Source organism: Dicentrarchus labrax, unplaced genomic scaffold (assembly GCF_905237075.1).
Source record: "Dicentrarchus labrax unplaced genomic scaffold, dlabrax2021, whole genome shotgun sequence".
Classification (NCBI taxonomy): Eukaryota; Metazoa; Chordata; class Actinopteri; family Moronidae; genus Dicentrarchus; species Dicentrarchus labrax.
In genome coordinates, this window is record NW_026136722.1 from 9,914,910 (window position 1) to 9,927,160 (window position 12,251).

At 39.6% G+C, this 12,251-nt stretch overlaps 1 protein-coding gene across 1 annotated transcript; it reads left to right on the plus strand.

Moving 5' to 3' along the window:
* The first annotated feature begins 457 nt into the window (after positions 1-457).
* On the plus strand, positions 458-8,348 carry timp2b (TIMP metallopeptidase inhibitor 2b). Its single transcript, XM_051388258.1, has 5 exons — positions 458-844; positions 6,209-6,309; positions 6,396-6,501; positions 6,626-6,750; positions 6,849-8,348. The coding sequence occupies exons 1-5, from the start codon at positions 715-717 to the stop codon at positions 7,044-7,046; spliced, it is 660 nt and encodes a 219-aa protein (XP_051244218.1). The 5' UTR covers positions 458-714; the 3' UTR covers positions 7,047-8,348.
* The last annotated feature ends 3,903 nt before the right edge of the window (positions 8,349-12,251 follow it).

Sequence of the window (12,251 nt, forward strand, 5' to 3'; positions counted from 1 at the left end):
TACAACATAATGACCCCATTTTAAGGCTATTTCGGGCTATTTCTCTTTTGCTTATAGGATTAGAGTTTTGATGACAATAAATCATAAATAATAAGTAAATTAAAGTTAGATTTAAATCTCGTTATATTGGGGGGATTGTTGATTTAAATTTGGCAAAGAAAATGTGAAAGTAGCTATAAATTACCTATAAAATACAGTTCATGGAAAAGAAAAAAAGGCTGATAGTTTAGGGTTAGGGTTAGGGCTAGGATTACTTAACAGATGTTGTATGTGTCATCCCCCCCAAATGTTATCATCCACTTCTCCAGGCAACGGAGTTGTGACAGAAGGTGACGGGGGACAGCGGGTGGATGTGAAAACCTCGGGAGCCCCTGACCTCCACAGTGCTGTTGTGCTCACTGGCTGAGACCAGAAGCAAGGGGAGGAGTCTGCTGCCAGCCTGGACTAATAAAAACTGCTCCTGACGGTAGTGGAAAACAGATTTTTGGAGGAACCGGAGCCTGAGCGCAGCCAGTCCAACAGGAATGAACTCCCCTCTTACGCTTTGTGCATCTCTTACTTTGACAAGTGGACCGTCTGTTTGAAGCTGGGGGGACATTTCTTTCCTTTTTTTGAAAGGCTCGCTTTAGGACTGCGCAACTTCCTTCACAATTCTCCTCCACACCCAACCTCTTTTTTTTTTGAAAAAATTAAAAACAGCAGTAGTTTTCTAAGATGACTTGGACGGCGAACAGTTGTTTAGTCACTCTGGCCATCCTGTTTCTCTGGCGAGTGGAAGAAATAGCAGAAGCCTGCAGCTGCTCCCCTGCGCATCCTCAGCAGGCGTTTTGCAACTCAGACGTCGGTAAGTAAAATTCACTGAAGTCAGAACTGAATGAGCACAATGCAGTGGGGATTTAGTCCGTATTTGTTGTCCTTTAAAGTGTGATGAGCTGAACCTGTAAATGCTGAGAGGGAAAACTTGCCCCTACTCTTGTGTTTACAATTACAGGGGGAGGAGGATGGAATTTTCTGTCTCTCAATCTTTCCCTTCCACTTCCCTCTTCTTCTCTTTTTTTTTCTCTTTCTCTCTTTCTCTCTAATCATCTGCTGAGTCTGGATAGTGACAGAAATGCACTTTATGGCATTTTTTAACTACTTTTTTCCACCTACAGTATAATAGAAGCACCAAATGTAAAAACAGTTTTTTTTGTTTTTTTCTTTATGGCATTGTTTTTGTAACTTTTCTTTTTTTCTTTTTTTTTAATACAAGATTGCTTACAAATGTGTTCCACTGTTATTTATACCTCTTAAACTATCACTTGTGGAGTGTTTTTTTATTTTCACAAGAAAACAGCACAGACATGGTAATATGTCCCACCCCTCCTGGTGTAAAGTGTAATGCAGGCAAAAGATTTCCACCATCCTCAACTCTGAGGTTTGTGGTTTACCTCCTCAATGACTACTAACTGGCAATTTAATTTACTCCTTCTCAAAAGCCACGCAGATAGTTCCCCTCTGATTTTACCTGTTACAAAACACTGCTTGTTGCTGGCGTCAACACAGGCCTTAAGCTAAGGAGAGTCTCAACAGTGACCAGCTTGTGCAGCTATTTAAATTGGGGTTTGCTGAGGGTCTTTTTTCTCGAGTTGAGAGCTGGCTGACTGTGTGGTATGTATACAGAAGCTGGCTTATTCAAAGGTTTCTCTTTACCATTGGATTCCATGGCTCTGGAGGGTGAAGAAACCACATGATCCTGCCAGAGAGTTTACTGTAAAGAGAAGTCTGATTAAAAAAAAAAAAAAAAATACCTTCAACTTTTTAATGTCAGACATTCAGAGAGAGTGAAGGATGTGTATTAAATTATTATTTATTTATTTATTAGAATTTGGACATTTAATTTGTGACTAACTACTGTTACAGTTACAGTTATATGTAATTGCATGACAAAAGGCTGTAGGGTGGGCACTGTTTGGAGCCCCCACAGAGGCCCACCTCCCGCTTTGACAACCCCTGGGATAGTATATTAGGCCACGACTACTAATAAGACCACCAATATTATTATTATTATTATTATTATTATTATTATTATTTATGCAGGCTTCCAATTTGGCCATGCAGAGGGCTCAGGGATCTGTCCTGTGGGTTCATTTTAAACCTAAACTAAGGTGCTGATGAGTCATCTGACTGTTTCATTTCATCACAGTCACTGAGCTCAGGTCCTAACATGACCTTAAACCCATCACCCATGCTTCAGCACCATGGATAGACCTTCCTACTAACATAAACCACCATTTTGTCAAGAAGATCTGCCTTTCTAGCCAAAAGGTTCTTGATTTTGCCTCATAATCTTTCAGAACTGTTCCTGAGACTCAGGTCCTTCAAGGAGAATATAGTTTGCTGTTTCACAGGCGAGTTCAGTTTGTGAACTTTTTTTAAATTTCAGAGAGAAACCTTTTTAATTTGTGATGTTATTGGCGTTTAAAGTCATCGTCTGCTACAAAGAAAATGAATGGTTGGCTTTGATTTTGCGAAGTGATGTGTGATATGTTCAAAATGAAGGCCATTATCTACCAATTCTAGCTCTGCCTTTACTTTGTTGGCTTTTATTTCAGTTTAGTTGAATCATCTTTATTTTAGTGATCTACTATCCTCTGAACTGTAAGCAATTGGCTCTGGTGTCATAATAAATCAAAGTTATTTGGATTAAATGCAGTATTAGTATATAGAATATGAGGGTTATGGGTTATTCCCATGTTGTGACTGCACAGTAGATGCTGCCTTGAGGAACCCCTACTTAGTGACAGTTTACTGAAGTGAAAGTATTACTCAAGCTGCACAGACGTACAGTTAGAGTGTCTGGAGCCTACGGAAAATTACTCAAGAACCAGAGTAGCTTGCAAACTTCAGTTTCAGTGTGTCAATTAAAAATCTTTCATTTAGGGAAGAACTGTGAGAGTTCACACAGTCTACAAACCACACATTTGGGTGAGGTCATTGGGCCCTTTGCAATGTCCATTTAAAAGATGATGCATTGTACTTCCTGTAATCTATTTTTTTGTTGGAAGCAAAGTCAAGGTGCAGAGAAGAATAGGGGTAAAAGTAAAGACTTTGAAAAATAAATCCTGATGAAAAGGATAAGCAGGGAAAAGTCTTATCAAAACAGACTGGTTTTAACTGGTTACATAGTTGACCGTAGTATTTTACTAGAGCCTGGCTTATTTCTCCCTCCATTCCAGTAAACAAAATACCAGGTCAGCTATAGTTGTAAATATGTAGTTCCATTTATCTTGTCAAAACAGAGAGAGCAGGAACAAAAAAAAAAAGTTTCCTCATAAATTGAAATCCATCCCTTGGGTCTTTGGCTGAGGCAGAGGAATGCTGGGCGGTCATATGCTGCACTCATTATGCATTTGCAGTTTATTTCACAGTTCTTGTGATTATAGTGTACCTGTGCCGCCTTTTGCGAAGAAGGAAAGCGAGTTATCTCGAAAAGAAAGCTGTCTTTATCATGACTTCCGGTATAAACACAGCCCTCAACTGCAAGCTGTGTAAATAAAAGCTGACATTAAAAGGCAGATTGAAATTGTGCATGCGCTCACAAACAGCTGCTTTCAGCTCCAGCATCAGCAGTGATAATGCATTGCATTGATCCGTCTGGCAGGTTCATTTAATGCGCTCACTGAAGCAAAAAAGTTAATTGAATTGAAGAAAGGTAAAAAAAGTGTAAAAGTATAAAAAGAAGGTGCCAGAAAAACAAATTGTGAGCATTTTTCTTCCCTGATGGGATTATAACAGAGCTTTTAAACAGCATGAAATTTCATTTTTAAAAGTAACCAAATGTATAATGGTGGATTATATCAATATATCCTTAGATTGGATCAGCTCTGAGCAGTCAGTTTGAATTTGTAGTTTAGTTTTTCTTGTTCAAAGTCTGACCACTTTGTGGCTTCTCAGAGAGGAAAATGGATGTACAGGCCCTGCAATTACATGACATGCATTTGCTTTCTTCTCTTCTTCTCTTTGTTTTTTAAAGCACTCCCATGACCACAATACTAGATGCAAAATAATGTGTTTATTGTTTGAGTAACTAGAAAATGAGATGGTTCCCTTAATGCCCAGTTTTCTGAAACTTATTATTTTTAAAGGGCTTGGTCAGCCTGTTCCAGTAAACATCACCATATCCTGTGACAACTGGGTATACACTGACTGTATATCAGCACAGAAGATTAAGTCATATTTCTAAATGACTTTAACTAGAGGAGTAAACCACTGCAAGTAATGGAATTGGCATGACAGAATGAGTTTGTTTTGGATTGTATTGATTATTGCCTATAACTTAAAAAGCTGGAATGTAAATATTTCTGTAGATAATGAAATGGAGAAAACATCTTATTATTATAATGTGTCTATTTTTAGCACGTTGCAGACAATGCAAAGAGTTAACCAGAACCTTCACAAGGTTGTCTTTAGAGCTCACATGCTCAGATTATATGTATCATTCACATAAGCCCCCATATTTCAGTGTTTTTTTTACATACTGTGCATATTTTCACCTGCCCTACTTTACGCTAGTAGAAGGAGAAGTGATCTGTGTGTGATTCTGCACACTCAGGCGAAGGGGATTACCACTAATCTACTTTGTAGCCAGAGAAGTTGGAGAGTTTTCTCAGCGCTCCTTGCTCAGTGTGTTTCAGAGTGTTTTGAAGGAGTTTGTGATAAACCAAAGTCCTCTTCCTCTTTGTCATTCTAAATCATGCCTTTTTTTAGTGTGTACAGCTCGTTTGCCAGCATATCTGCTACTTTGCAGTAGCTCTGCAGGAAAGAACACAGCTTGCACAACTCCAGTATTTTGAACATTTTCTTGGCTGCAAACTAAATCCTCCCCCTCTCTCTCTGTTGTCCTGTCCGCCGCCTCTTTCTCTCTCCCTGTCAACTTGTATGTTTGTGAGGGTGCAGCTCTGAAGGGCTATCTCCTCCCTGCACACACAGGAGACTAGTAGGCTAATGCTAGCCCTTCAATTTGTTCCATCACCACTCTCCCCTCCGTTCCCCCTCGCCTCGGAGAAGGCAACCATCCTCAACACTCCATCACTCTCTCCATCTGCGTGCACACACTCTCCTTTTTTCTCTGTTTTTTTCCTTTTTTTTTCTCTTTAAGGGTCGAGTCTTTAGACCCTTAAAAGGAGATGTTCTCTGAGCCTCCATTGTCATCAAGTTAGGGCACATATGGCTTGCAGCTTCATACCTTCAGCTTTTAAAAAGCAAATGAAAAGGCTTGATCTTATTTGGTAAGGAAGCAGGCTGGTGATGGTCTGGGGAAGTCAGTAGCTGCTACCTTGGGAAAGCAAGGACTGAACAGGGAGTTGAGAGGGAACATCTGGTTAACATTAGCTTTGTCACTAGTCTCCTCCAGTTAAAAGCTTGATCTTGAATATGACCTTTTTTCAGTGTAGTAGTCATGTGATTGTGCAGTAATGATACCCGTAATCCAAAGGTATTTAACTGTGGCTGGCATATGATCAATGCTATACTGTGCTTTAACATTTGGATACACACAACAGAAGCAGTGTTTGTGTGAGTCATGAGTCATTTATTTATTTTTTTGTTGAATACTCAGTATTTGAGCTCAAAGGCTCATCCGTATGGCTCTGATAATATTTTTCCACTTGAACTGTTCTATATTTTTTTCCCCCTCGTCCAAACCTCTCTGACTCTGGGAGCTGCGACTTCAGAGTTCAAGAAGAGAGAAAAGAATCAGAATTAGCAGAAGAAGAAGAAGAAGAAGAAGAAGGGAAAAGGCTGCCCGCGAAAGGGAGAGAGGTTGATTTGCATGTCAGCACCTCTATCCAGACAGAGAGGCAGGCCGGCAGAGAGGCCTTGGGGGCGAGCGGAGCATTCTAGTTCAGCTTTTCAAAGATTTGCTGACTAGCTTCCTCCTGTGTCGGCCCGGGAGCCCGTGGAGCAAGCAGCACACATTCCTCCCTCTGATTGCAGCTGATGAAACACTCATGTGCCTCTGTCTTCCCAGCACCTGGCACATGCAAACTCCTCAGATCCAAGCCACAGCAATGTGTTGTGGCCAGCTCCAGCATGCCAAACCTAGGCAGGGCTTAGATCAGATACAGACGGTCTCAGATCCAGCTCGGTTTTAACATGACAATAGTTGTTTTGATTTGAAACTTTGCTGTCGAGTAACTGTGGGGTTGTTTTTGTTGTCTCTTTGCAGTTATCAGGGCAAGGTTAGTCGGAGAGCAGGAGGTTGAGGTTGGCAACGACATCTATGGAAACCCCATAAAACGGATCAAGTATGACATCAAACAAATCAAGGTACGTGGGACAAAGTTATCGTTTTCATGCTGTAAACTTTATTCCAGTATGAATCTAAATGTTCTTTTCTCTGTGTCAACCATCAGATGTTCAAAGGTCCCAACCAGGTAATTGATGCCATCTACACTGCTCCTTCCTCTGCAGTGTGTGGAGTGACTCTGCAGACTAATGGCAAGGAGTATCTTATCACAGGTAGAACCTTTACCCAGTTACACATCACACATTATAAAATATAACAAATATATTTCCTTGTTACATCTTTATATATGTTTTCATGTCTTCTCACTGCCTCTAATGCGCTCTCCTTCCACTACAGGCAAACTGGAGGCTGACGGGACAGTGCATATCACACTGTGCGACTTCATTGAGCCCTGGGAGGCCACGAGTGAAACCCAGAAGAGGAGCCTGACTCAGCGCTACGAAATGGGCTGCGATTGCAAGGTAAAGAAGTTACCACAAACTAAAAATGACCTTGAAAGATGCATTGCTTGTTGCAAATTCAGTCCCTGATCTCCTGGTCTCTTTTCTCCGCTCCTCAGATCACTCGCTGCACCTCCATCCCCTGCATGATCAGCAGCCCAAAAGAGTGCCTGTGGTTGGACTGGGTGCTCGAGAAGACGGTCAGCGGAGAGCAGGCCAAACACTTTGCTTGTATCAAGAGGAGTGATGACTCTTGTGCCTGGTACAGAGGGGCAGCACCGCCCAAAAAGGATTTCCTGGACATCGAAGACCCTTAACTCCACCACTGTCCAATAGTCAGATGTCTGAAGTTGAAATATACTAAGATATAAATACCAAAACATACAAATAATTACAAGTCAAATTTATTTTGTTTTTTTTTTCTTATTAAAAGAGCCATAGGGCATGTGCTCTGTGGTGAGGTTGGAAAAAAAGTGAAATTGTTATGTTTTTATTTGCGGGACTCATAAAGTTTTTTTAAATCAATAGTCTTATGAATTCAGCACTTTCAGACACGTCCACCCCTTATATCCGAAGCACTTCCTCATAAACCACTTCTCCCTCAGCTGAATGAATCATCACAATTCAGTATTACTGTTCATAGCGATTCTTTGTTCTTGCGCGACTCATTTCTGATTTCCTTTTTAACCAAAGGTATTGTTTAAAGTGATCTATAGTTCTATAATGCAACACATACATACCTGTAACTCGAAGTGTAACAATTCTGTGAATCTGTGTGTTCATAAGTATCATTAGCTTGCAATCGGCACCCTGATTTGTGACAGCAGAGCTATCACAAAGAACGAGCGCCACCTCTTGCACGTCCTGCTTCAGATTCTTTCTTTTGCCAAGTATGCAAAACTTTTACACTCTGTTTTTTTTGTTTTTTTTATGTGGCAATCCTTATTGGAGTAAGCACAGTCGGTGCTTTTGCTCATTGTTTTCCTTAAATAATCCTGAATAGACAAGAATGCACTTTGAACACAGTTGTCACCGCAGTCATATTGTCTCTAATGAAAAATGTCTGAAAAAGAGGATTGAATCCTCCATTTTGTATTTTGTATTTTTTATATTGCAGCTCTTCTCTTTGTAATGCTTTAGTGTAAGAGCTAGTTTTATTTAAGGAGGTTATATGATTCATAATATTCTATTGAAAACAAATGCCCACATTTTGATACTTTTTTGTGACAAATGACACCATTGGTATTGCATAATGAGAAGACCAAATATGTAAACAGTATTAGCAAAAATACACACATTTTATTAAAGGTCAACTTGTAGGCCTCATTTTTAACAGTCCTATAGTCCTAACCTTTTTAGGGCCGTGAACTAAAGAACATATTGTAACCAATCATCCTCTTTTCTTGCAGATGCCTTTGATATGGCCATAAACAATGTTGAGCAAATGTCATGTGACTTTAATAATTAATATGAGTGTGAAAAGATTCTTCATTTGAAACTGTAGTCAAGTATGATGTCTTGTGCTGGTTTCACATGAGACGTCTCGAGATGATTTTTGCATGCATGTCCAACTGAAACAATTCTGTACATTTGACTATTATATTAAATGCCAAACCCTGTTTAATGCTTCGCTCTGGTTATTTCTACATCCGTGGTCAATGTGCGCAAACAAAGGAATTCAATTCATCAAAGAAGTGGCTTTGTTTTGCTAGTTATGTAGCTACATAAAATGTGAAAATATACACGTTTTATTTTAAGAAACAACAGATAGTATTAGTCCTAACAGGCACACATGGTGCAGGAAGAATGGGACTGCACTTTTCTTTAAGGGAGGTGCAAGTCATACAGCAGGCAACAGAAAAAAACAGTATAATAAACCCATATATGAGTATCATGTATAATTTTTAGTTTCTTAAATAAGTATTTAAGAGACTTAATAAGGGGAAAGGACATTTTACTTATCAATAACTATAACAGCAATCTGCTGCCGCCTAGTGGAGACAAGAATATAAACATAAATTCCTTCACGAGCCTGTCCATGTGCACGAATGTACAATTATCAATATGCTATTATCAGGATTTAGATATGAAAGAATTAAAGCATATAGCACTGAGAGAGATATCCTTTTTGATTACATCTGTTCAAGGATGAAATGCAATCTCAACTCTTCTGCAAGAGGAGTGATTATTCAGCGCTTACACTAGTTTGTTAGTTCCCTCCAACAGTCTGTCTTCATGGGAAGGGTCACCTAATATCTCTAAAATCTGCTGACATTTTACGCTAATTAAATATTTATTTAATCTAGCAGCAATAAGGAAACTGACACGAGGGAAGGGATTTAACTCCTCGAGGGGAGTTTTCATCTAAAGGAGGCGGAGCTTCGTTTCGCAACAATGCTGCAAGCCGAACATATCTGCAGACTACAACCGATGACTTTCTCTTTGTTGTTACATTAAAAATGGTTAACATGCAGCGCGCCGATTGCATCAATGGTAAACAGCGCTGGCTGGAAGTCACGTGTACCCCCCCCCCCAGCTCAACAGCGCTACGTCACTTTAAGCGCTGATTGGCTGAACCCTTCAGCCACGGCGACCTGTTCTCCCATTGGCCTTTGATCCCTGTCACTCATTGTTGTCGCCGCCCTCTGATAATGCAGCATGGGCGAAAATACCAGACCCAAGAGCTACAGCTGAGGAAGCAGACCCCTCTACTGTCAACGATTTTGGACGATTGAACGCAAAAGGTGAGTGAACAAACGCCTCTTGGATACACGCAGTAGTTGTTAGCAGGTAGCAGGTGATGTTGTTAAAACAAACAGGCAGGATGTGGCGGCTGGGGCTGGGGGTGGTGGTGGTGGTGGTGGTGGGGGGTTGTTAGCTACCTGGACGCTCAGATGCTAACCCACATTGCAGCATTGAGGGAGGCTGGAGCCTCTCGCCACGTTAAGTTAGCTTGCTGGCTAATTTGATGCTGCTGCTACTGTCAAGCGTTAAAAAAATAGAAATAAAAGAAGACGGGAGACGATACAGCGAGCAGTAGGGAATGACATATCATTAAACAGCGAAGGGCGAAGGCGTATATTGAAGTAATGGCGACGTTTTTGTCTCCAAACTTGACACCGTCCAGGTCGACATTATCGCTAGCTGTGGTTGGTGTTAGCAACCTAGCATTTAAGCCATGATGACTGGCCCTAAGAGTTGACTCCAGCTGGTGTACAGAGGCTGCCCTGCTACCGGAGTTAATAACGATAATGACAAACCAGGAGGACTTTGAATCGGTGAAATTGGACAGTTAACTAGTCGTCTAATCACACAATAACGGTGGAGGGATTTTTAGAAGTGACAGCAATGGCTGTGCTGCCTTCAGGTGCTCCTCCATAAAGTCGTTGGTAGTTGTAGCCCACGAGTGGATACTTGTGCTTATTGGTTATAAGATTAATAAATAAATAAGTAAGTTTAAAAAAAAAAAAAAAAGCATGAATGGTGTTTGCTTTCGGGTTGCTTTCGATGTAAGTTAAATATTCAATGGTCCATATTAAAGATTATTTGTGCCAGCAACATAATTACGTTGATTAAGTAAGAGTTATAGCTTTTTATAAATGCACTGTAATGCTAGACTATCTCCTCTATATTTGGGCAAGTGGTGGATCTAAAAATCACGACGTGCCATTCTCGTGGTCCACTTTGTTGACTCGTATCTCCTGATTGCAATATTTTGGGAAGACCTTGAAGCCATCACACATCCAGCAGTTGACATCAGTATTAGCCCTGAAACTAACATTATTTTTTAATTAATGATTAATGTGCTGATTATTTTCTCAATTAGTGTAGTGTAATCATTTTGTGTCTAAATGATGGGAATACTACCACAGTTTCCCAGAGCCAAAGATGATGTCTTTTAAATTGCTTGTCTTGTCTGACCAGCAGTTCAAAACCTGCAGTTATTTAGTTTATCATGAGACAAAATTTTTAATGGTAAAAAAATAAACAAATCTTCACACATGAAAAGCTGGAACCATCAAATGACATGTTTGCTTGGACTTAAACAAGTAATTGGTTAGAAAGATAGATAATGATTGAATTTTCTGTTGATCGATTACTCAAGTAATTATTAATTTCATCTCTAACTGGTCATTTGTTTTTTTGTCCATTGTGTCTGGGTGGCTTTTTTATTGATATATGCTGGCAAGAAATGTTGGTCTTATTTAATCAAAAAAGCCCCAAAACTAATACTATTCCAGGTTTCTGACAAAACAGATAATACTGATAAGGTATTTTAGCACATCTTTTTGGGGTCAATACATAGAAACTTTATGGAGCTTATATGTTGGATGGATGTCTGATTTTCATGCGATGCAACTCGACCATAGCGGCTGAATAACATTTTCAAAATGTAAGACTTATTTATGTTACTCAGCTGCTATAGTCGAGTTGCATCACATGAAAATGGGAAGATTCGCCTGCAACACAGCATTGTATTTTCACCGTAACTTAACGATAAAGTCTGTTTTTTTCCCCACTTAATACGTTTTCACACAAACACTAGCCAACTTATCAGCCTGCGCTTTCAAGTTTATTTTTACATGGATTTGAAATGAATGGGGGAAATAAACCAAATAAATTCTATACATCGGAAATACAGGCGTACAATGAAGCACAACAATCCATCCTCATATAAGCTCCATAAAGTTTCTATGTATTGACCCCAAAAAGATGTGCTAAAAGACCTTTACACCTATCAGTATTATCTGGTTGTCAGAAACCTAGGATAGTATTAGTTTTTTGGGTAATGTTTGGCCTAAGATTGCATTATCAAATGTATTAAAATACAATAAAACCCCACTGATGTATCTAAGCAAGTCTGTATGAGGCAAGCCAATTATAATATTGATGCCAAACATTAATGTTTTTTATAGGACACAAAAGGGAGACTCGTTTTCATGATAATATTGAGAGGTCAGTACGTAATAATCACACCATTACTTGAAATAGTTTAACTAACGAGTTTTAGATGCAAATTTCTTAAAATGTCAGTATTTTTTATTTTTTTTAGACTAAAGGTGGTTTGACGTCCTCATTGGTGGTGGCATTGATACAGACAGCAGTCAGTGCCGAGTTAACTGAACCATTTGAAGCTACAACGCAATTTAAAAACACTTTTTTAACGAGCCTCGTGTGAAGGTGACATCTCTTGTGATTTCTGATGCATGATTCCACTCTCAGATCTCACACAAGGCGCCTACTGGCCACCATAACATCCAAAGGCATCTCGCATTACCTAATATCATTTTATTTTTGATGAAGGTGGAGTTGACCAGTTACATGACACGACTTTATACTGTATCTATACCTGGATATTAGCACCTGTATCCTCAACTAACACCTATGCATAGATATCACTCCTGGTGAATAACTCGTATTACATTACAACATCAAAGAAATCACAACTAATTGCTCATTGTCAGTGCAGCTGCTAAAACCTTCCAGATGCAATAATAAGACATTTTCTGTGTGCTTTGAAC